At 41.8% G+C, this 26,163-nt stretch overlaps 1 protein-coding gene across 2 annotated transcripts in view; it reads right to left on the reverse strand.

Moving 5' to 3' along the window:
• The window catches only part of XK (X-linked Kx blood group antigen, Kell and VPS13A binding protein), a 53,827-nt gene extending 36,390 nt beyond the window's left edge, over positions 1-17,437 (reverse strand). The window contains exons 1-2 of one of the 2 annotated variants that reach the window (XM_060137800.1): positions 17,296-17,437; positions 8,318-8,580 (exon numbers count right to left, since the gene is read on the reverse strand). In XM_060137800.1, coding sequence (XP_059993783.1) covers positions 8,318-8,580; positions 17,296-17,324 — 292 coding nt within the window. In that variant the 5' untranslated portion in view covers positions 17,325-17,437. Of the gene's footprint in view, positions 1-8,317; positions 8,581-15,573; positions 16,129-17,295 lie in introns of those variants that run through there. The other variant, XM_060137799.1, reaches the window with a different exon arrangement.
• Positions 17,438-26,163: the final 8,726 nt, after the last annotated feature.

The following is a 26,163-nucleotide window of genomic DNA, read 5'->3' on the forward strand; positions in this document are numbered from 1 at the left end:
CGCCAGTTTTAGTTTTCCCACTCCCAGCAGGGCACTGGTCGTCACTGGTGTTCTCTCTGTAGGGCTCACGTTAGAATAAATCCTTCTTCACCATCCCCCTTCCCACCTGTTCAAAACGTACAAAAAGCCTAAACTTGGGTGCCTCATGCTTTCCCAGGGGCAGTGGTTCTCACCCTCTGCCTGCCTTCCTCCCCTGCGTGGACGATTCCCGGTCCCGTGTAGGAGGGGATTTGGCAGGGGGCGCAGTTAGACTGATGACGTGCTGGCCGGGGGGCCCCATGTCTCCTGTTAAAGCCACAGGCACAGCTGAAGCACGATTCTTAAAGGGATGGTGGTATAACTCTGCCTGATTCTCCCATGTCCAGGTGACTCTGCAGAAGGTTTGCCAACACGAGGTCAGTAAAGCTCAACCTCCAAACTCGGACATCAAACAGAGAGCGTAAAAGAGCTCAGGAAGCCTGGCTCCCTGCAGGTGTCCCGGGGACCACTACTGCTGACTACGGCATGGACTGTAAGGGGACCCCCGAGCACACACACCTGCTAATCTGATGTGGCTTACCCACCTACTATGACTTCTCTGGCCCTTAAGGAATTCCTCTGGTGTGACTTTTTTTTTTTTCCACATCTTTATTGGAGTATAATTGCTTTGCAATGGTGTGTTACTTTCTGCTTTATAGCAAAGTAAATCAGTTATACATATACATATGTTCCCATATCTCTTCCCTCTTGCATCTCCCTCCCTCCCACCCTCCCTATTCCACCCCTCCAGGCAGTCACAAAGCACCAAGCTGATCTCCCTGTGCTATGCGGCTGCTTCCTACTAGCTATCTACCTTACGTTTGGTAGTGTATATATGTCCATGCCTCTCTCTCACTTTCTCACAGCTTACCCTTCCCCCTCCCCATATCCTCAAGTCCATTCTCTAGTAGGTCTGTGGTCTTTATTCCTGTCTTACCCCTAGGTTCCTCATGACATTTTTTTTTCTTAAATTCCATATATATGTGTTAACATATGGTATTTGTCTTTCTCTTTCTGACTTACTTCACTCTGTATGACAGACTCTAGGTCTATCCATCTCATTACAAATAGCTCAATTTCATTTCTTTTTATGGCTGAGTAATATTCCATTGTATATATGTGCCACATCTTCTTTATCCATTCATCCGATGATGGACACTTAGGTTATTTCCATCTCTGGGCTATTGTAAATAGAGCTGCAATGAACATTTTGGTACATGACTCTTTTGGAATTATGGTTTTCTCAGGGTATAGGTCCAGTAGTGGGATTGCTGGGTCATATGGTAGTTCTATTTGTAGTTTTTTAAGGAACCTCCATACTGTTCTCCATAATGGCTGTACCAATTCATATTCCCACCAGCAGTGCAAGAGGGTTCCCTTTTCTCCACACCCTCTCCAGCATTTACTGTTTCTAGATTTTTTGATGATGGCCATTCTGACTGGTGTGAGATGATATCTCATTGTAGTTTTGAGTTGCATTTCTCTAATGATTAATGATGTTGAGCATTCTTTCATGTGTTTGTTGGCAATCTGGATATCTTCTTTGGAGAAATGTCTATTTAGGTCTTCTGCCCATTTTTGGATTGGGTTGTTTGTTTTTTTGTTATTGAGCTGCATGAGCTGCTTGTAAATCTTGGAGATTAATCCTTTGTCAGTTGCTTCAGTTGCAAATATTTTCTCCCATTCTGAGGGTTGTCTTTTGCTCTTGTTTATGGCTTCCTTTGCTGTGCAAAAGCTTTGAAGTTTCATTAGGTCCCATTTGTTTATTTTTGTTTTTATTTCCATTTCTCTAGGAGGTGGGTCAAAAAGGATCTTGCTGTGATTTATGTCATAGAGTGTTCTGCCTATCTTTTCCTCTAAGAGTTTGATAGTTTCTGGCCTTACATTTACGTCTTTAATCCATTTTGAGCTTATTTTTGTGTATGGTGTTAGGGAGTGATCTAATCTCATACTTTTACATGTACCTGTCCAGTTTTCCCAGCACCACTTATTGAAGAGGCTGTCTTTTCTCCATTGTATATCCTTGCCTCCTTTGTCATAGGTTAGTTGACCATATGTGCGTGGGTTTATCTCTGGGCTTTCTATCCTGTTCCATTGATCTATATTTCTGTTTTTGTGCCAGTACCATACTGTCTTGATTACTGTAGCTTTGTAGTATAGTCTGAAGTCAGGGAGTCTGATTCCTCCAGCTCCGTTTTTCGTTCTCAAGATTGCTTTGGCTATTTGGGGTCTTTTGTGTTTCCGTACAAATTGTGAAATTTTTTTTCTAGTTCTGTGACTTCTGGTCAGGCATCCAGGAGACTATGCTTTGTGCTAAAACAAGCCACGGCCAGAAGCCAAAGTAAACAGCTTTTCCTAATCAAATGCTATTTAACCAACATGGCAGGATTTGAGTATCATGATCGATTCCCTGGCACCACCCACCCTGGAGGCATCTCCCTGTTGGCTGAAGGTCACTGGAAGATGAGGAACCATGCCCTGGACACCAAGAGGCTCCACTTCAGGGATGGGGTGGCACTGTTGGTGCCATGATGTGACCAGCTGAAGGTGACTCTCCACCTGCAGTCGCTGGGGAGAGGCCTGCTAGCCACTCATGTGAGCAGAAGAGCAAGAGGGGGGCTTGGCGGAGGCCAGGAGGCCTTCACGGCCCTTCTAACGAATCACAAATTTGTGCGGTGGACATCTTGGCAATGAGGCTTCTGTAAATGTTTGGCTGAATGAGCACCAGGTGTCAAGAAAAGTTTCCTGGATTAAACAAGCACCTACTCCACTGAGCTCTAAGCACACCCGACACTGTTACTCTAGATAATGCTGTGAAGTTGGCAAAGGCTCAGTCAGCTCCAAGCTTTATTAGATGGTACAAGGAAGCAGAGACGGTGAGTCACCGGGCAGAGGGGAGCAGACAGGGCGAGGGCTGTCTGGTTCCCGGATGCAGCCCTGGCTTTCCCCCTGCACGGGAGGCACTCTCACTCTCGTCCCCCCACGAGCTTCGAGCTTTGGCAGGCCGGGGTTTTCACAGCCAGAGGCCCAAGCATCCAGCAGTCACGGGAGAACCAGGCCTGGCGGCACCTTGGGAAAACCTGTCTGAGCATCTGGTACACGGGGAGGGAGACACAGGCAGCCATCTGTTAAGGGCGTGCCCTGTGCCAGGCTCTGTGTTAAGCCGCGGTTTACAGGCACACGGTGACTTCGTCTTCGGGAAAATCCCAAGATGGAGGAACGCTGATTATCCCCGTTTTACAGGTGAGGAAGCTGCTGCCCACAGGAAATAGATGAATGTCCAAGATCATGTAGCCAGAAAGTGGGGAACTGGGATGGTGAACCCAGGTCCACTGATGCCACAGTTCAAGCCAGCTGTGCAGCTTCTGATCAGTCCTTTATGACAGGCCAAGAGGCAGCAGACGGTGGCCCTTCAGCATATGATGAACAGGAGAAAATGCCAGATGTTGACATGGCTAGGAGAGCAATTAGATTTATTCTTCACTTGATGTGACAACTCCTTTTTTAACCTAACACAGCACGTGGAGTGTTTATAAGAATTGTGTGTACTTTTGAGTCTATCACTTGGGACAGAATTTATATACTTATACATCTTAAAACATGTATTCAGCCACTGCTAACTCTGTTCCTCTCTCAAATAAATGATCATAGGTTAGGTGTTTCATCTGAGAATGAGATTTATAATTGTGTTTACAATGGGATACATTCAAAAATAAGTCCAGTAATATTTAGTAATCACAAGAACTGCTTGAATTGCAGATGGTAGGTTTATATAATATTACTATTTAATTTACCAGTGTCCACAAGAGAGGACAGAAGGGTATCTTCCACAGAGAGTATCACAGAACTAGCTAAAAAGCCCTGTCTCAAGTCCTTGTTTTGTAATGAGGCAGGATATAACGAAATAATATATGTCAGGAACCTGGGAACCATTTTTGACATCTCTCTCTGCCTCACCTTCCCATTCAATCAATCATCACCTTGTTCCACTTCTACATCATTAATATGGCTCCAATAACCCATTTCTCCTGTTCCAGCCCAAGCCATTATCATTCTCAACTTGACCACTGTAGCAGTCCACTTCCTGGCCTCCTTGTTTCTCCCCTCACCCCTTCCAATCCATTTTCCAGAGTAATCAGCTTCTAAAACTAAATCTGATCATGATACTGTGTTGTTTAAAAATCATCAATGGCTTCCTCTTGCCTCTGGGATAAAGTGTGAAATGCTGGGATGCCCTTTCTTGCTTTTCCTTCATTTGACTTCTCCTCATCTACCAGATTTTGGTTTCAACTTAAGTTCCTCTGGAAAATTTTCCCTCATCTCCCAGACTTGGTTAGATTCCCCCAATAGACCCTTACACAGGACTTTCACTTTGCAGGATTGACCTGAAATAAAATAAGTATATGACTATCTGTTTCATGTTTCTCTATCATGTTCCAAAAGGATATGTGCCGGTCCACCCTGTTCACCACTTTACCCTCATAGCCCAGCACAAGGTCAGGAACACAGGACGTTTTCAATACATATTCATTGACTTCATGAATGAATTCACATAAATCTAACCCCAAATCCTGCCTCCTCTGGTAGACAATGAGTACAATTTCCAACTTTAATAAGATGGAGGTAATCAGATCTATCTCACAGGGATGCTGTGAACATGAAACACAATCATGCCAATCACAGTGCCTAGCACAAAGCAAGGATCTGAGAAACAGTCATCATTACTACCAACAGGACCACCTTGACTGGAAGAGACAAGGGCACTTTGAGATCCAGGCAGGCCAAATGGCAGGACGCGGGGGCCTTCACAGAGCACAGTAACCTTGGTGCACTCACCTGGGCCTCAGACCAACCTATCTTCCAAGGTCCAGAGACTTGATCAAGCCCCTGAGAGCTGACTAGTCTCACGCAAAGACTGAGGCTCATAGACAGTGTCCATTATTCACTGACTATGGGAAAAAAACTCTCCAATAATGTATGATTTCATTTATATGAAATATGTACAATAGGAAAATCCATAGAGACAGAAAGTAGGTTAGTGATAGCCAGGGTCTGGGGAGGGGAAATGAGGAGTGACTGCTAACGGGTATGGGATTTCTTTTCTACGTAAGGAAAATATTCTAAAATTAGATAGTGGTGATGGTTACACAACACTGTGAATATCCTAAAATCTACTGAATTGTACTCTTAAAATGGTGAATTTTATGTTATATGCATTATACTGCAATTAACAAAAACCTCTCCAGTGGACCACGTGGCCAGCTCCACCTCCCCTTTAAGCTCTGCCAAGGCCAAATTCATCAATGTTTGCTCAGTGAGCATAGAATCAGAGAGAAGGGGTTATATAGACTTTGAAAGTTGAATGGGGTCAGGTTCTGATGGACTTCATGTCCCTCTCCTGTCAAGAATGGACATTTCTATTGGTCTGGACACAAGGTGTGGCAGATACTGTTAGCTGCCCACTCAATATCCATTCCTCCTCTTATAGTTTAAGAAAACATAATTTCCTTGTGGGTGGCAAGGGGCCCAACCCTGGGCAGGTTATGACTAGTCTAGTCCAGTGTTCCCAAACTTTGCTGAAGATAAAAATTACCTGGAGCATTTATTTAAAAAACAAAAGAGAAAAAATCAAGAGACATATCGTAGGCTCCCATTCCATACCCAGCAAATCACAATTTCCAGGTTATCTGTAGATTTTTAACAGGCCTCCCCCCCCCACCTCCTGTGACTCTAATCAACGTCAGCAAAGTTGAAGGAATGCTGCTGTAAGCCACTGGTGGCAATCATTTCTATGCCCAGCTTTCCTAGCATTTCTTGCACCGAGGTGACCATGTGACCAGTCCTGGTCAATGAGACCTAAATAAAGTCTATTAGGGAGGTTTCTAGGAAAGCTTTTCCTTACTAATAAAGGAAGAAAGACACTCGCTCTTCTGCCTTCATCCCTCTTTCTACCTTGAATGCAGCTACAATGGATTCTATGCAGTAGCAACCCAAAAGAAAGACCAGTGGAACTTCAGGAACATCAACTCTACCATTGAGAGCAGCTGATATAATGCCAGCAACGGCCTAACTCCAACTTCATCTTAGATAAGCAAAATAATGGGTTGTTTAACCTTGTAGTCAAGTGTTTATTCCTTGCACCAAATGCATTCCTAATCATATGACAGATATTGCCAATGTTTGCCTCTGTGACACACCCCAGCCTGTCCTCCAATTACAACTGCCTTTCCCCTTCCGGGTGAGGGATCCCTTCCTCAGATATGTTAAGGCAGTGATTAGGGTTAGTCAAAACCTACACAACTGGCAGTCATCTACATTTTTAAGAGGACCACGCCCACTTCCTTTCTCTCTATATATTTGATTGATCATTTAATTCTCAGAGGACTTATTCCAAGTTCTTGGGGGGCATGTCACAGATATTCTTTGTGACACTGACATTTTATGAGATATCTCATATTTTATGAGATAGACATTTCATTTTCCTGAATAGAATTCTGTCTGAAAAACTGTAACTAGGGTTGGCAAACTTTCTGTAGAGAGCCAGACAGTAAATACTTTATGCTTTGTGGACCATGCTTTCTGTGTTGCAACTATTCAACGACTCAACTCTGCTAAAAAAAACAAACAAACAAACAAAGCAGACATAGAGAACAGGTAAATGAAAGGGTGTGACTGCATTCCAATAAAATTTTATTTACAAAAACAGGCAGTGCCTGATTACACCCATGGGCTGCTGTTTGCCAACTTCTGAACTAAAAGACAATCTTCATTTTCAATAACTTGAGAAAAAAATTGAATCTACTTGTAAAAATCAAATAGGTTATCACATCTGGTCTCTTGCTGTGTTCCTGCCACACAGAAAAATAATGAACTGGGAAAAGGGTATAGTGGCATGCAGAGGACTCACCTTGGTCAATGCCCATTCTAGTTATAAGTCCTTAGAGAACAAGGATGCTGCTACATTTATTGAGCATCTACTGTCTACCTGGGGCTGTGGGAGGCATTTTCACATAAATGTTAATCCACCAAGGTCCAAGATCTCAACCTAAAGTCCTGATGTATCTTAAGAATTACAGTCACTCTGAGGTAACCTGGATAAGGGATACAGTCGTAACATGCAAATATCCTGTGACCCAGCCATAAATTAAAGTCATTTTACCATCCAGCCTAGATTATAGGCAGAAAGAGGATAATACTGAGGGAAGTGAGATTAATGAGTGATTTATTTTAAAAGATTCCAGTTTCAGTGCTGTCTTAAATATGTATTTTTTCAGCCTAAGGCTTTTAACTCACTTTTGTTTATCTATATAGCAAAACTTACCAGAATATCTGGTTTTCATTTACTAATAATATTAATATTTGTGAAGGATTCTTTCCTCTTTTCATATGAAGGTTTTTCACTTGTGTCCAATGCATGTACAGGTTTTTTCTTTAAAATTTGGCTTAATCAAAACCTGCCCTCAATTTGATGATGCGAGAATAGCCCAAAGGTTAGAGAACTGTGTTCATTTTAAAGCTGAGATACCTATTAGAACTTCAAGAAAACAGGACAGTGCTCTTGATTCCCTCATTCACCACAAAAAAGCTGTTACAACCAACTGTGTATCAGCTGGTTTACAACTATCACTGAATGACAGAGGCAAAAACCAAAGAGGCCCAGCCTCTGGCGGCTGTATTTTCAGCCTACGGCAAGTTGTATTTTCCAAAATGGTCACAGCAGTGAACTTCTAGAACTCTGCCATTCCCCAACAAAAGTCAGAGATTCCTTTCCTCCCTTTCCCTTGAACCTCTACAGGATTCCTGACTGCTTCAACAAAGAAAATACAGAAGTGATGCTGCATGACTTCCAATGCTGGATCACAAAAGGGATACTCTACCACCTGGCCCTCTCTCACTCTTCGGATACTTGCCCTTGAAAGCAGCCACCATGCTGTGAGGAAGCCCAAACTAACCTACATGGAGAGATGAAGTGGGGAAGATCTGAAGCCCCGAGCAACAGCCAGCATCGACCATAAGAAATGCGAGTGAATGAGTCCTCAATGGATTCTAACTCTACATCTTTGATCTACCCCGGCTAATACACAGTGGAGCATAGGTGAGCCCTGCCTAAAGGGCAGATTCATAAGCAAAATAAACGTCGTTATTATTTTAATTCACTATGTTTTGAGCTTAGTAACTGGAACACAGACTTAGGATTGGATGCACATATAAACGAACTTCGCCAAAAACAAGATAAACCTTATGTTTTGCTCTCCACTTTGATTCCCAAATGCAAATAGAAATTAAAAAATATACATACATCTTCCGATAGTGACATCCTGCTGCAGGGCGGTTATATACAGCTGCAGGGTCAGCTGAGGGGCTGAGCCCAGGAAAGCCTGGATCACTGATGCCCGGCTGAATGCAGATCGGTGGGTGAATAGCTTGCCCTCTGCCTGGCCCACTTCCTTCTCAATTTCCTCTGAGAGGCCATTTTTTGGCATCTGTCGCTTCTTGGTGATGCTGACATAAGGCTCTTCAATGTGGTTTGACTGACAATAGATGCAGAAGACTTCAAAACACCTGGAAACAAACCAAGCAAGTCATGATAATCAGAGGCAGACAGGATTCTGTCTTTTCTCAGTTACCCTGCTTTCACTTAGCCTGATTCTCAAAGCCTTGACTTGGTTACTCTGAACCGTAGCCTCTCCTCTAAAATCATCCTCTCTAAGGACCAGTTCTGAGCATGCAGTCCTCTTGAGGCCCTCCACCAGGCCAACTGGCCTGAGTGTGAACCAAATTCAGAGGTGATACCGAAGGCCACTGAGGCAAGGAAACCAAGTAGAGAATGTAATAGGAAGTGGTTCAGGCTCCAGAGCCACAGAAAAACATTCCATTTCCCTTCCTGACACATACTAGCTGTGCAGCCCTGGACAGGTCATTTAACCCAAGCCCTTTCCCTCAATTACAAAGCAGAGATAAAACCTACTTTGCTGCACTGTTATGGAGATAATACAGTATATGGGTATGTGTGTATGCATGTATATACACACACACATATATTTGTGTATATATATAGATATATATATATGCACATATATATTTTTCACATCCAACAGATGTCCCAAATCACCTCAGTTAAAACAGCAGCTACGGGACTTCCCTGGTGGCGCAGTGGTTAAGAATCTGCCTGCCAATGCAGGGGACACAGGTTCAAGCCCTGATCCGGGAAGATCCCACATGCCACGGAGCAACTAAACCTGTGCGCCACAACTGCTGAGCCCGCGCACCTAGAGCCCGTGCTCCACAACAAGAGATGCCACCGCTCGCTGCAACTGGAGAAAAGCCCGCGGGCAGCAACGAAGATCCAACGTGGCCAAAAATAAATAAAATAAAATAAATAAATTTATATATATTAAAAAAACCCAGCAGCTATGGTTGGAAGATCCCCCAGTAGTTTCCCATCTAGAATTCCCCTGGAAGACCACATTATCATCTCTGCTCTCTTAAGCTTTTACGGGACATGACTAAAGTCAACCATGCCTGGAAGCCTGCCAGCTCTGTCTTATCTATGGAGTTTCAAGCCTGCCCTAGGGATGGAGCCTTAAGCAGTCACCTTTCTAGACTGATAAGAGTACCTGGCTTTTAAAATTGGATTTCCCTCTTTAGGTAATGATATGGGTATCAAAGGGAGGAAGAGTACTGCGTATACGATTTATACACACACACTCACAAATGGATTGAGGGATTGATATAGGAATGGACAGATGTGTGAAATAAAACATTAACTGTAGAATCTAGGTGACAAGCACTTGGGTGTTCACCGTACAATTCTTTCAAGTTGTCTTCCGTATGTTTGTAAATTTTCATAACAAAATGTTGGGGAAAAGTATTTTTTTCCTAGGAACAAGAAAAACGTTCATGGCCTTAGGTTTAAAAATTGTTAAAGGACATTTTTTTCCCCAAACGTGCATTTTTATAACAACCTTATAATGCTGCCAGAAGATTTTATGGCTTCGTTTATTTTATTGAGTATTGTTAACTTTGTTCTCTCACCTCGAGGCAACCAGGGCAACAAGAATACACGCATAATTTGAAAGAATAAAACCTGATGTAAGAAACGAAATGCAGGAACTTCTTTAGTGAATACAAACTGGATATATTTTGTGATTATGATCCTTGTTCGTTTGTTCCTGAGAGAAAAAAAGGAGGTACGTAGTAGTATGGGGGGAAGGGGAGGGAGAGTGACAGGCAATTGTCTGCTACATTTTGTCCACTGGGGTCATGGACACTTTATTACATGAAAATATGTAAAACAGTGTGGACCAGCTTGTTCAGCTGAAAACAATGAAGTTCAAGATTTTGAGTTCAAGCCCAGCTTATCCAACTGAATTTGTTCTGAGGAAAAACTCAAATCTATGACTGAGGACTGCTTGAGGCCTAGCAACTTTACACTGTTGGACCACTGACCACAACAAGGACTAGAAGACAGGATAAACTGACCATCTTCTTTATTCTCAAATATGTGATGAATGCAGATGCACTCTGCTAAGTGCTGTGGGGAATGCAAAGATAGCTGGATACCCCGCCTCATTCAGAGGTGCTCACAATCTAAGCAAGAATATGGGACCTATACATAATAAGGATAATAAATAATTAATACAACTAATATTTATATAGCACTTTCAGTTTATAAGGTATTTCTCGTATATTTCCTCACTTAGAAAGAAAGCCTACTGCAAAAATTTGAATCATACCATTATTTGTAATAGCAAAATTCTGGAAATACTCTAAAGGTCCTCAAATAAAACAATGATTAAATAAATCCTAATATATGTATTCAATGAAATATTATCCAGTCCTTAAAATTGATAGTATACACATACATATACTGATATATAAAAATGTTTCCTATATTTGGTAAGCAAAAGGAGTAAATTACAATGGAATATATATAGAAAATTCCATTTTTAATAAAAAGAAAATTACATATATATACATACACACAAATCACACACACATACACACCTATACACATAAATAGTAAAGTGCCTGAGCTGGCTCATACTGACTCATGAGACAATTAAGTAGTTCGGAATTTTTTTTTTTTTTTTTGGCTGCATTGGGTCTGTGCTGCTGCACACGGGCTTTCTCTAGTTGCAGCGAGCAGGGGCTACTCTTCGTTGCAGTGCACGGGCTTATCATTGTGGTGGCTTCTCTTGTTGCAGAGCATGGGCTCTAGGCACATGGGCTTTAGTAGTTGCAGCATGTGGGCTCAGTAGTTGTGGTACGCAGGCCCTAGAGCACACAAGCTCAGTAGCTGTGGCTCGCAGGTTCTAGAGCACAGGCTCAGTAGTTGTGGCACATGGGCTTACTTGCTCTGCAGCATGTGGGATCTTCCCAGACCAGGGATTGAACCCACGTCCCCTGCACTGGCAGGCAGATTCTTAACCACTATCCCACCAGGGAAGCCCAATAGTTAGGAATTTTGTGAGCCAGTTCTTAAACAACTTCATAACTTGAAATAGGCCATAATGGAAATACTTAAATCACAGAAATCAGCAAATACTACAAATCAGGGCTTCCACCCCTGCCCTGCCACCCCCAGACAGTTTACGGTTTACCAGCTTACCACTGTAAAAATATTAGTAAGGATATACAACAAAACATTAAGAATTGTTTTCTTTAGTTAGCTGGATTAGAACTTTAAAATTTTTTTAGTTGTGCTTATCTGTTTTCTGCCCTTCTGTTGTTTCAACAACAAATATATTTTACTTGAATAATAAAATCAAGCTCAGAATTTTTTTTTTTTTTTTTTGCGGTATGCGGGCCTCTCACTGTTGTGGCCTCTCCCGTTGCGGAGCAACAGGCTCCGGATGCGCAGGCTCAGCAGCCATGGCTCACGGGCCCAGCCGCTCCGCGGCATGTGGGATCTTCCCGGACCGGGGCACGAACCCGTGTCCCCTGCATTGGTAGGCGTACTCTCAACCACTGCACCACCAGGGAAGCCCAAGCTCAGAATTTTTAAAGACTAAAACAAACAAACAAGTGAAACACCAGCACATGTTAAGAGCTGAATGAATAAAATGAAGGTTCAGAGGAAAAAGCAATTCTCTGGATGCTGAGGAGGGGCTGTGTTTAATGGAAAGCATTTGCAGTCTACCAATGGAAATGAAAGAAGGTCCCAGAAGGAGCTAATCACAGAGGTGGCCCTGAAACCCAGGCGTACCCCCTTGCAATCCACTGTTCTTCCCAACTAATAAAAATCTTAGCACAGAGTTTCACATGTAGTAGGTGTTTAATAAACTTGTGAAAGGCCCTAAGACTTCTGCTATTTGCCACTACTGGTTAAGAAAGCTGATAAGAAACACACTCTACTATTCTTCTTGGAATTCTGCAAGACTCATACAATTACTCCAAACGAGTTTTGTTTTGTTTTGTTTTGTTTTACTTGAGAAGTTGTCTAAATGTAGCCATAAATTAAGTATTTTCATCAAAATCATTCAAGGTAGTTTTTCAGTATTGTGTAGACCAAGGTTTGGCAAACATTTTCTGTATTTACAAAGAGTAAATATTTTAGGCTTTGCAGGCCCTGGTCTCTATTGCAACTACTCAACCCTGCCACTGTAGTGCAAAGGCAGCCACAGACTACACAGAAATGAATGAGCGTGGCTGTGTGCCAATAAAACTTTATTTACAAAAACAGGCCATAGGGGGATTTCACCTGTGGGGCATAGTTTGCTGATTCCTAATGTAGGTAATCAGCAGGTTGATCTATTTTTTTTCCACTTTATCCCATTTTCAAGCGCCATAGTGGAAAGAGTTTATTCCTTAGCTGAAACCATGCATGTTGGTGTCAGCACAAATAATCTGTGGTACCAGAGACCCTCTAAGGTAGTTAATAAAAACACGTTTTCAAAAGAAATACTGATTATGATTTCCTATACGCCACGTTATCTTCCTATGACACACATGCTCTGAGAAGCTACACAAGAACCAAACTGGTTAAAAAGAAAGAAAAGCCACTTGCATAATCTCACTGAGCCTCAATTCTCAACTGTAAAAAAAAGATAATGACAGTTAGCTCGCAAGGTTTTACAGTGGATGGAATTAAATACTGTATGTAAAAGCACTTTGCAAGCAACAAGAAAACTCTTCAAACTTAGGCCATTATTATTTTAAAGTCTTTTGAAAGTTTACTAAAGAGAGAAGTACAATGGTGAATCATCTTGCAATGTTCTATAAAAAATACTAGACTCACAGATATAGAGAACAAACTAGTGGTTGCCAGTGGGGAGAGGGAAGGGGGAGGGCCAATATAGGGGTAGGAGATTAAGGGGTACAAACTATTAGGTATAAAATAAGCTATAAGGATATATTGTACAACATGGGCAATATAGCCTATATTTTATAATAACTATAATTGGAGTATAACCTTTAAAATTGTGAATCACTATATATTGTCCACCTGTAACTTATATAATATTGTGTATCAACTTGAATAAAAAATACTTGAATAAAAAAATTACTAGAACTTCTTAGCTTTTACTTTATAAAGCCAGATTTTTATGTACCATTTTTCCTCATTATACCAGTGAAGAAGAATGGGGGAAAATTCCTAGAACCTGTAACTCATTTATATTTACTCCTTCTCCCAGTTAATTTAAAAAGTTAACATAACTGTAAAAGAATGATAAACAAATTTTGCTGTTGTTAAGAGGTGCTTTTCCCCACTCTGGTTTTCCAGAGTATCTATTATCATTCACAGTAAGATTGTCCTTAAAATAGAAAAAAATAAATTCAAGACATTATTCAATGTTTGTATTGTTCCAACCTAGGCTTAATGAGGAAACAACCCTTCAAATTGCAACTACAGTTTTAAATATAAGACTGATATAAATGAAATATGGTGCTCTCCCAATGCCTCCCTGAAGAAGGAGCGGGGCCTAGTTTGCGGTCTTTAGCCCATAATTATTACAGTGTAATGTAATGCAGCTGAACTGAGTGAACTCAAAAACATCATCTCACCTAAAAAGAACATGAGTTTGGTTAGTTAGTACCCACCCCAAATTAAACAGAGCTAAATTATCCCAAAACAGTTTTAAAATATTACTAAGTTCAATCGATAAGAAGGGAAGAGAGACTCTCCTTTGTTTGGGGGAAATAATTTTGATCTTTATGTGAAGCTGATGTCTTAGAGTTAGAATAGAAGCAAACAGTCAGCAGGAAGAACTTGCAATAAGATATTAAGTCACACTAATACACAACATCAAGTTGCTTTTCTTTTCATCTGGAAGCTAAGAGGCTTGGAACCACAGTTTGCGTATCTCAGCGTGGGTCCAATATCTTCTTGAAAGAAATCAGCTGCATTAGAATGAAAGCGCCCTTGTTAACGGAAGCGGGTTGTTTATTCCTTTGTTTTTTATGTTTTATTTTGCTTTTCCCCCAAAAAGACATTGACCCGTTCAGAATTTTCTGGAAATAGGTCTCTTTATGGTATTGAAACTTTATTTATAGTTGAGAAGTTATCTCTCCAAAGCACCAAACTTTCTTTCTTTAATAAAGTTAAAATATTTTTACTGTAAAAACTGAAACATGTAGCAAAGTATAATAAAAGAGTAAATGATGCACTTTTCTATATTTTTCAGGAGAAAATGAAAATCACCCATAACTCCATCATCCAGAAATTACTACTCTTGCGTCTCTGGCCTTTCCACCTCTTCCAATTCTTCTACCACCTACATCTAAAGTTCAGTATTATAAATTTGTTTCTAATCCAGATAGAAACCCTTTGTTTTGCTTTTCCTACAGAGATGAAAGATATCAAAACAACACATCTAAAACTCTCTTCATGGTCCTTAGATAAGCCAAACTCTACTTCATTACCAGGGATTTCTTTTTCTACTTGCTTTGTGTTAATACAGTTTAATTTCCAGAAATGTCACTAACAGTTTTTCTCAATGCCCAGCAAGTGTTGGGGTCTTCATGACACTTGTGTTCCAACTTCACTGACTGCGTTTAGAAGTTAGGCAGGGCCTCGAAGACATTTCTACAACCCCGTGTGTTACACATCCGAGAGAAAAGAAAGATGTGTGGATTTCTAGAGTCATGTATGTCATGTATGAGAATTACGTAAGTTAATATTTGTAAAAAGTGCAGAACAGTGCCTGGCACACTCCACGTGTTTGATCAATTTAAATTCAATCAGCTGTATACACTTCTACTCTAACGGCCATTTAGAACCCACTTCCTAAGGGCCCGTCATGACACAAACTCATCCTGCCAGATCTCACCTGATCTCAGGGAAAGCATGTCTTTTATGAGGTCGAAGTGTATAAAACTGACCTTTCTGTTCGTCAAATTCAGTTGACTATCAGCAATTTCCTACGCTCGCCCCTAACAGGAAGGCGGTACGCCCCGGCTCCATTCCCACTCTCCCAGGTTCCTGTCGCATTCCTGTGACAGCAACGGTGGAGCTCAGGAGCCGAGGGGCCGGCGTGGGCCCGGTCCGCTACGCCGGCCACCTGTCCCCTCCCCCGGGGGGCCCGACCCCGCCGCCGGGGGTCCCGCACGCACCTGAAGAGTGGCCCGAGCTGTAGCAGGTGCAGCAGCAGCACGAGCGGCCGGTCACGGCTGAAGTCGCGGTGCACGAAGAGGAGCGTGAGCTGCACAAGGGCGCAGGGCAGCAGTGAGAAGAGCAGCGTCAGCGCCTGCCACATGCCGTCCCCGCCCGAGCGGTAGGTGCTGCTCAGGTACAGCGCCGCCGTCGTCTCGGCCACGAACAGGAACACGGACGCCAGCACCGAGCCCGGGAATTTCATCTCCGCGCGTCAGCGGCGCGCACCGGCGACAGACGCGGTGGCGGTATCGGTAGCGGTGGCGGCGGCGGCTGTCCCGGGGGCTCCCGGCATGCCCGGCCCCAACTGCTCCCGCGCTTCGCGTTGCCCGCCAAGGGCGCGAGACCCGGGCCCTGGAGCTGGGCCTGGGGTCAAGCAAACCCGCGGGGCTGGGGCGGGGCGCGCGGCCGGGTCGGGACACGCCCACGCGCACCGTGCGCCGCCCGCGCGCCTCAGTGCCTGCCGCGTCTCTGCGGTGACGAACCGTAGGCAGGCCGCGAACCTGCGCCCAGCTATAGCCCGCGCCGAGCCCCACAGGAGGCGGCGGGCCCCGCCGGCCCCGCGCGCAGCCGCTGGGTCCTAGAGCCCTTTGGTTGGCGCTCGCGTGGGAAACCGTCACATCCCTTCGAAAACCCGCAGCCCATGGGGCCCGGAATCGAGGTCAGGATGCCTTTCCAGCCCAGTCTCTATTTTCTGGACCTAAATAACGCCTAATTCCTCAAAGAACCAGCGTTTCCGGTCACTTAAAAATAAGCAGACCACACAGATGCTTTTCAAAGTACAAGCACCCAGGATGTACCTTTTCACTGGGCCAAGTCTGAAGCATTGCTTCCAAGGTGAAAGAGCATCAGTGATGATCCCTAAGAGCCAACGCTCTCTTTCCCAGAAAAACTGCCTTCAAAATATATTCCTCGGGGCTTCCCTGGTGGCGCAGTTGGTTGAGAGTGCCGTGGGCCATGGCCGCTGAGCCTGCGCGTCCGGAGCCTGTGCTCCGCAACGGGAGAGGCCACAGCAGTGAGAGGCCCGCGTACCGCAAAAAAATATACATATACATATATATATATATATATATATATATGTTCCTCTGTGGGCTTTCCTGGTGGCGCAGTGGTTGAGAATCTGCCTGCCAATGCAGGGGACACGGGTTCGAGCCCTGGTCTGGGAAGATCCCACATGCTGCAGAGCAACTAAGCCCGTGAGCCACAACTACTGAGCCTGCGCGTCTGGAGCCTGTGCTCTGCAACAAGAGAGGCCGCGATAGAGAGCGGCCCGCGCACCGCGATGAAGAGTGGCCCCCGCTCGCCGCAACTAGAGAAAGCCCTCGCACAGAAACGAAGACCCAACACAGCCAAAAATAAAAATAAATAAATAAGTTAAAATATATATATATATATATATATATATATTCCCCTGTAACTGATTAAATCAGCCAGGCGAAGACCAGGACCTAATAAGGAAACGGTTTTCTAGCCCATGCCATATCTCCCTCTACTTGCTGCTGTGTGCGAGCCCCAAGACTAACACAGTTCCTTTTCACTTTTTGGAACTGTGACAATCTTCTGGACATCAGGATGGGGTCAGCCCACCGTTGTCGCTCAGAGCTTGAGCAGTCACTAAACCTCTCTACAACTCGGGTTCTAACTGTTCCATAAGAAACTAGACTTGAATAATTGCAAGATACCTTTCCTGGCTGAAATTAGGTGATTTCATCCATCTTCAGGCATCTCTGGCATTTTTCTATTTAGGAATATGATGGCAACACAAATAAAATGTGAAGATTCAGTAGGAATCAAGACAAAAATTGTAGAGAGAGAGCACATGAAGGGCTGTTTTTCTTCATTCTTCTGTGGCATGGGAAAATCTATTTATAAGAGTTAAGGAGAGGTATTTAGCTCACAGCTAAGTGCCAGGCCCATTCTCTAAAAGGATTACTAATATCTATTTATAGAACCCAGCAGGTCATCATGTCCTGGATCAAGATACACACACTGTCACAAGAACAGAATAGGCAGCAACGCTCCACAGAGTATTCGTGTAATATTTTATTTGACACTGTCTTAAGTGTTAAAGGAAAAATTAATTTGTAGCTTAAAATTATTAGAACACACTCAATATTTAGCATTAGATTTTATTTTTAAGGCAAAGGATTATCACAGGTTTTATATTATTAAGTAAACTACATAAATATGTGGGGGGCAATAAGCCAATAAATAACGTTGCTTGAAAGACTACAGAGTCCAGTTTCTGGCGTATTATTTTCTACAGTACAAAACAAATATAGAAAACACATTTGGAAAGATCACAGTGTTCAGAACATTGTAACAGCAGTTTTAAAGACAGTGAGGTGCATCTCTAAGCTTCTGACTCAACCCTGCTTCCAAAGAGATTTCACTATACCATGCACTGTGAGCAAGTCCCCTACCTAAGGGGAGGCAACATCAACTGACTGTAGCACTTCCCCTTCCAGGAACAATCAATAACAAAAACTCTGACGAGCACTGGCAAGTTGATCCTTTTCAATCTGCACACCAGCTAACTTGCCCCAGTGACTATGTCTTTATGTATTCTCGTTTGCCATTTTGTTCTTGAGAATAATGTATACATTCAAGCTTATGATTGCTAGTTTCCCTGTCAAATACCTAAATGCATTTTGACTAAAGATCAACTGAATGTCACGTATTGCATTATACTTTCTTGCTTGGACTGAAATACACATTATTTTCTTAAAATATTATATACACAATAACAGACAGCTAGAAAGTGGTTTTTTGGTATAATAATATGTAATATATCAGAATACTTGAGAATTTGGTTTTATTATAAAATACAGTACTACAACATTTTGTGATATGGCAAAGTATCTGACAGAATGTTCTGCTCTAAATTTAGATCTAACTGCTACAGATACGTCTTTGAAAGCGCTTCAAAGTACCCCTAAAGAAATATAATAATTAGCGATAGGTCGTAGAACCTGTTTTTGGCAAAAAAGGCATTTTTGAAGAAGCCTCTCATTTTGTGTGCAAGACTTTCAACATTTTAGTTATATACAACACATAACTGGTGTGGGATTTAATGCTATTGGAAATTAGAATTTTAAAGTCATGATAACTAATCTGTATTATTTGGTGTATTTTAAAATAAATTTATGTTTTTAACTGCATTTGTGCTGAGGCAAATGTAAAGAGTACAATTTTATTAATAATACGAATTTATTGAGCAGTTCTTCAAAATTCAATAGTACTATAAATAATAGTATATATTCATTTCTAAATACAGTTAGGAATAAGCAGTTATATTCTATGGACAGATTATTTTTTTGCATCCCCCCAAATAATTAAGGAATTACACTAGTTTGCTAGTGAATGTGAAATGTATCATTAGAGAGGTGAGCTTTTTTTTTCTCCAGTGATACAATCATATTTCTGTAAGTATTGTGAATTATGCAAAAAAATCTTTTTGGTGAAGTAAATTCTATTCACTTGGGAAATGCACATTCCAAAACTAGCACGTGGTGTTTGGCTATTCCCCAGTATATGGCTTAGCTAAATGATTTCCCCTAATAGTTGGATTCTACAAAATCCATTTAAAAAATTTGTGTTAATTTAGCGCCATTAAATCCATGAGATTAAAATTCAGACTTCTTTTCCAAGTAGAGCTCCCCGAGACGTTCAAAGTTGGGAAGGCTGTTACCTTTCTAGGGAATGGGCTGCCCCTCCTAATCAGACAGATTCTAAAGCCAAACTTTTGCACTTAGAATGTTGCACTCCTACTTCTGGAAAGCCTATATGAAACTCATGGTATAATTTGCATTTTCAAGAGCGAAGGGATTCTACTGCTACTAGAGTCTTCAGAAGACATCTCTAATATTGAAATACTAAAGTGCTAAAAAACAGACAAAACAGATCATTTAAATCAATCTTATTTAAATACATCCACATATAAGCATTACTACAGTCAACTTGGACCAAATTCAGCGATAGAAGTTATTTAACTGGTAATTGCCACTTAAGTACAGATCGTAAAACAAAACTTACGGGGGCAGCGTCAGAGGTCCCACTAAAACAAAGGCAAAGAGATCATTTGCTAAAGATTGACAGTTGTCAAGTATAGTGTATATCTTCTTCAAACTGATTGCTATCACAACTACTTTACACACTTTACAATAACAGTACACATTAAAGCATGTAAATTAACACCACACACAAAATATTTTTTAAAAAAGCATTAGCAGGAACGGTATTACTCTACTTATGAAACTATTCCGTGTTTACACAGATACACATTCAGATGTTTCTCCCCTCATCTTTGTAGAGTGCTCATCATTTCTGAAAGAATGAGAGGAAGGTGTGTATTTGGGTACTTTCTGAAAATCTGTGTCCACATACAAGACATTACAGCCATCTGCCGGTTTCAATTTAGTAGGTGGTTCTAGATCAAGAAGACATATCTTGGCTCTCGGGTGATTCTGAATACAAAGAATAAGTAGAGATAGGCTCTGAAAAGGCTGGAGGAAGGGAAGACACAGTTTTCCTTACGCAGAGACACTTGTGGCAATTTCCAGAATTCTTGTTCCCAAAAGTGTAGTAAAGAATGACCTCAGGTTTTTGTGAGGGCAAGATAATTAATAGGGATAAATACTCAGGGACAGAACCATTGTTCTGGTATCTTTCATGGGCCTGGCAGGGTAAGCGCGGGGGAGGCAAGGGGTGTTAGAACACCTCGGGAGGAAAAAAAATATTATAAGCATACCATAAATGTACCATGCCAGACTAACCATGTTGTTATAGTGGTAGCTGGGTAACAGTCACACTCAGGAGGTGGAACCTTACAGACACAGAAGCCAACTTCCAATAGGCTCCTTTACCCAAGAGAGTTTTCTCAGAGTCTGTGCTATGTTAGCACACCATGTAAATCTCCAAAAGGGGGTACTAGAATAGAACCTTCCTAACTTATTTCATCACCGAATCTATTTTTCCACAGGGCCGCTCTTGATCCTAGTGTCCTACACTTGGGGAAACACCGCAGTACTCAAGTAACATGTAGCGTTTGGTTTCCATTTTCTCTTGTAACAACGAAAATACACATACGCTGTAGGTGGACCTTCTCAATACTGTGAAGCGGCAGAGGGATGCTAGCCCTGCTGTCCAACGCAACAGCCAACCCACATGTGGTTCTCGAGCACTTGAAGTGTGGCTAGTCCGATTGGAGGTGTGTAGTAAGTGTAAAATATACACCAGATTTTGAAGAGTCAGTACCCCAAACTGTCAAATATCTCATTAATAACTTTATATTGATTACGTGTTGAAATGATAATATTTTGGATAGACTGAGTTAAATCAAGAGTCACATCATTAAAGTTAATTTCACTTTTTTTGCACTTTTAATGTGGCTGCTAGAAAATTTTAAAACTACATCTGTGGCTCACATTTGCGGCTCTATTTGTGAAACTCACATCTGTTCTCTTCTACAAGATGGCTACTAATGGCTTTAACCTGGCAGCAGAAGTTTTAATGAAAGTGAATGCTTAAGATAGACAACTCGAAGTATAACTAGAGCCCTCATTAAACACGTGGTAATTTTTTAGAGAGCAGTTAACACACAATGAAGAGCCCCTCGTTCATGTTTACGCTTGCATATATCTGTTCATTCAGATACATCTCCGAGCTAAATATGGGGTTTTATTTCATATATGATTCTGACTCTCAGTCAGTCTCTCTCCCTCCCTCTCTCTCTCTTTCACACTCACACAGACACACACACAAACTATTTCCTATAGGGACAAAAAAAAAAAAAACCCAAACAGGAAACAAACAGGAAGTCCTTGCAGACTGTGTTTTCACGGTCTTTGGCAGTCAAGGCTTGTGTATCTTTTTCCCTCTCTCCCTCTCCTTCCTGGATATTGTGTGTGGAGGAGAAAGGCAAGGAAAGAAAGGGTCATCTGCTCTTTTAATCATGCTATTCACCAACCCCCACCCCTGGCAAAGAATAAAAATATGGATGATTTGGTTTTCATTTTAAATTATTTTTTCAAATTCAGTTCAGGGGGGTAACGGGTACACAAACGCAAAAGAGGTGCAGGAAATTCTGCAGATAAGGGACTTTGCCATTTGTGGAGAAGTCCACGTGGAAATGACAAGCTTCATTGAGAAAATAAAAACAAATATATTTTCCACCCCACAGGCACCATCCATCAGGTCTCAATTCATTACCACTTGCAATTAAAGAAACAAGGAGAGAGAGGGCACCCTCCCTCAGTATGAGATTTATGATAATGCAGGAGGCCCAGATATTTAATGTAGCATCAATTTTTTTTTTATTTTCCCCACAGCAGTACAAATAAAATGACCAGGTTTCTTTATGGAGGAGAAGCAGGATAAACACAGCCGCTGTTCTCCTCTCCTGAACAGCTGCACCCCGGCTAGCCTGTCTTGGACCTGCGATCTGACTGCAGAATGGGTCCAACTCCTTCTGCTGCTGACCTTGAGATCGGCCCTTCCACCCAGAGGGGAGTCCAGCCTTCCTGAGCCTGGAGCTCTTAGCTACCAACTGACATGGATGGAAGAGATAAGGAGAAAGCCTGCCCTCCCAGGTGACAGGAGGTCACATGATTAAGCAGACACAGAAAAAAAAAATCAGAACCTACTATTTAAGAGGAGAAGGACAAGAAGTTGCTGAATCAGGGGTGGTTTGGGATTAGTGGCCCCAGGAAGCAATAAAACCCATGACTAAGATGACTTTTTTTTTAACATCTTTATTGGAGTATAATTGCTTTACAATGGCGTGTTAGTTTCTGCTGTATAACAAAGTGAATCAGTTATACACATACATATGTTCCCATATCTCTTCCCTCTTGTGTCTCCCTCCCCCCCACCCTCCCTATCCCACCTCTCTAGGTGGTCACAAAGCACCAAGCTGATCTGACCTGTGCTATGCGGCTGCTTCCCACTAGCTATCTATTTTACGTTTGGTAGTGTGTATATGTCCATGCCACTCTCTCACTTCGTCCCAGCTTACCCTTCCCCCTCCCCATATCCTCAAGTCCATTCTCTAGTAGGTCTGTGTCTTTATTCCCATTTTACCCCTAGGTTCTTCATGACCTTTTCTTTTCTTTTTTTTTTTCTTAGATTCCATATATATGTGTTAGCATACGGTATTTTTCTCTTTCTGACTTACTTCACTCTGTATGACAGACTCTAGGTCCAACCACCTCACTACAAATAACTCAATTCCGTTTCTTTTTATGGCTAATATTCCATTGTATATATGTGCCACATCTTCTTTATCCATTCATCTGTCGATGGACACTTAGGTTGCTTCCATGTCCTGGCTATTGTAAATAGAGCTGCAATGAACACTGTGGTACATGACTCTTTTTGAATTATGGTTTTCTCAGGGTATATGCCCAGTAGTGGGATTGCTGGGTCGTATGGTAGTTCTATTTGTAGTTTTTTAAGGAACCTCCATACTGTTCTCCACAGTGGTTGTATCAATTTACATTCCCACCAACAGTGCAAGAGTGTTCCTTTTCTCCACACCTTCTCCAGCATTTATTGTTTCTAGATTTTTTGATGATCCCATTCTGACTGGTGTGAGATGATATGTCATTGTAGTTTTGATTTGCATTTCTCTAATGATGAATGATGTTGAGCATTCTTCCACGTGTTTGTTGGCAGTCTGTTTATCTTCTTTGGAGAAATGTCTATTTAGGTCTTCTGCCCATTTTTGGATTGGGTCGTTTGTTTTTTTGTTATTGAGCTGCATGAGCTGCTTGTAAATCTTGGAGATTAATCCTTTGTCAGTTGCTTCAGTTGCAAATATTTTCTCCCATTCTGAGGGTTGTCTTTTGCTCTTGTTTATGGTTTCCTTTGCTGTGCAAAAGCTTTGACGTTTCGTTAGGTCCCATTTGTTTATTTTTGTTTTTATTTCCATTTCTCTAGGAGGTGGGTCCAAAAGGATCTTGCTGTGATTTATGTCATGGAGTGTTGTGCCTATGTTTTCCTCTAAGAGTTTGATAGTGTCTGGCCTTACATTTAGGTCTTTAATCCATTTAGAGTTTATTTTCGTGTATCGTGTTAGGGAGTGTTCCAGTTTCATTCTTCTACCTGTAGCTGTCCAGTTTTCCCAGCACCACTTATTGAAGAGACTGTCTTTTCTCCATTGTATATCCTTGCCTCCTTCATCATAGGTTAGGTGACCATATGTGCGTGGGTTTATCTCTGGGCTTTCTATGCTGTTCCATTGATCTATCTTTCTGTTCTTGTGCCAGTACCGTACTGTCTTGATTCCTGTAGCTTTGTAGAGTAGAAGATGACTGGTTTTTAGCAGCATTAAACATGCCTCCACAACTCACGCTGAGATGCTGGGCTGAGGCAAGCTTTCTTCCACCCACCCCCTTGCCTGCCTTCTCATTTGCTTTCCTTGCCAAGTTTATACCAAAATCACCTGGCCTTGGCGAATATGAGGCTTCATCATTTTTCTGTCGATTTGGGACAGTGTTTCCTTCCACGTTCCCAAAGGAAGGCCTTATATGCCGTGGAGAGTATATTTCTATTGCTCTATGTCATGCAGTTCTGAGGCCTGAATTAAAGTGCAGACCAAACTCAACCCCAAATTACTTTATTTCCCAGTTCATGTTTTCTCTGCAGACCTGGCCTGCAGCTCCTTTTCTCAAGTTACTGGCACTGTAATCCTTTGTTTCCAGTGAGCAAAATAAGTATTTCCATTAAAAGGAGCTCCCCAGCGAAACAGCCTATTCTTTTTACTCAGCCCCAGTGAATCAGAACTTTCTGAGGCACAAATGCTATAGTCAGGATTGGTTCTAGAATATAAAGAACATACTTTGTTTTTACCCATCAAGTGATCCAGACTCCAAGCTCTGCATCCAGACAGGGAGATTCCATTTGGCTGAAATGCCTACTTGAAGTCATAATTGAGCATGGTTGTGTATGCACGTAATAGGTACTTAAAATATAGCCTTCCTTTTAAACATATAAAGGACCTGCCTATTATAAAACTCTCATATCCATTTTATCACTGACTACCCTGTGAGGTGGAGAGGGTGATGGTGATGATGATGGTGATTATAGCTGCCCATGGAGGTCACCGAGCAAGGATTTGAGATTTCCAAAACAGGGCTCTTTGCATTACTAATATTTTTTCTTTTAATCATGTGTTCCCTGAACATGGCTATAAATCACAAACTTACGTTTGTTGCATTGAAATTATTGAGATTTGCTCTCTACAGAAATGGAAACAACTTGAACACTGTCTTGATTAAAACCTTAAGTGTGTCAAAGAAAGTTAAAGATACAAATTGCCATGGAAAAGTTCCAATTTAGCACAGGACAAGAAAATGACTCTGTTTCTCAGAGTTATCAGAAAGTGAATACAATTATCTTAATAGTGTAGTCAATTACCTAAAGAAGCACAGGGGAATATACGCTCTCAAACCTCTGTTCTCAGTTACCAGGTTACAAATGGAATAAAAAAGTAAAATCTGATGACTGAAATGGCAAAATAAAGATACATGGGGGGGGGGTACATGAAAGAGAAGATACATAATTTTGTTAATGAAACAAAATACACGGAGTTGTAATATTTTCCAAAACTTCCTGTTCTCCAAGTATAAGGCAGTCTCCCCCATTGTTGAGAGAGTCTTTCAATCTATCCTCAAATTTCCACTGTTACCTTCAGGTTTATAATTGTTCGTATCACATATAGTAAATAACATTAAAGTTATACTAGTGGCGGTGAAAATACCCTCATAGCCTTCAAGAGGCAACACACTTCAGCGCTATTCAAAAAAGGATAATACATTGAACGGAACAGGTTGGTTAATTAAGCAAGAAGTGACATGCCACACTTTTCTACAGCAACACTAAAGGGTCTTTTCCCCACTTCTTGGGAAAACAAGATAGAAGAAGACCTACCCAAACTTGTAATTCTACTCTCAGGAAAATAAAAACGATCAACATGTTTAAGTGCTAAACAAGCTTACCCTTGTTTCTAATTTACTGAGGTGTCAATTCATAAAGACACAAACATGGCCTTTTCTTGGATTTGACAAAATGGTTGCCTTTCCACAACGATTAGCACAACAACATCATAGTTACCATACTGGACCTTAGAAGGGCAGGTGAGCAGAAATGAGTCCAGTTTTTCTGAAGTTCCTAGAGATGAAACTGGTATGTTGAGCTAGATTATCACTTCTTAGTGCTTAGGTCTTAAGGATGAATGGTGGAAGGATCAGCAAACAGAAACAGAAGCTAACTTCCTAGGGTATTTTGTTCACTGCTGTATCCCCAGGTTCTAGTCTAGAATACCAAATACATACACGTGGGAAGTGAAACCCTGGGTCTGAATCCTCATTCTGCCCCTTCCTAACTGTGAGACTTTGGATCAATTACGTAAATCACCTTGAAGGGTTGCTGGACGATGAAAAACGCATGCGTTCCCTAAAGCCCTGTATATTGAATGCTTATTACCGTCAGCCTATAGGGGTCAGATGAAATGAATTTAAATCCAGATGGTGGAAAGCAGCTACCACTAT

The sequence above is a fragment of the Lagenorhynchus albirostris genome, chromosome X, assembly GCF_949774975.1.
Source record: "Lagenorhynchus albirostris chromosome X, mLagAlb1.1, whole genome shotgun sequence".
Taxonomy (NCBI): domain Eukaryota; kingdom Metazoa; phylum Chordata; class Mammalia; order Artiodactyla; family Delphinidae; genus Lagenorhynchus; species Lagenorhynchus albirostris.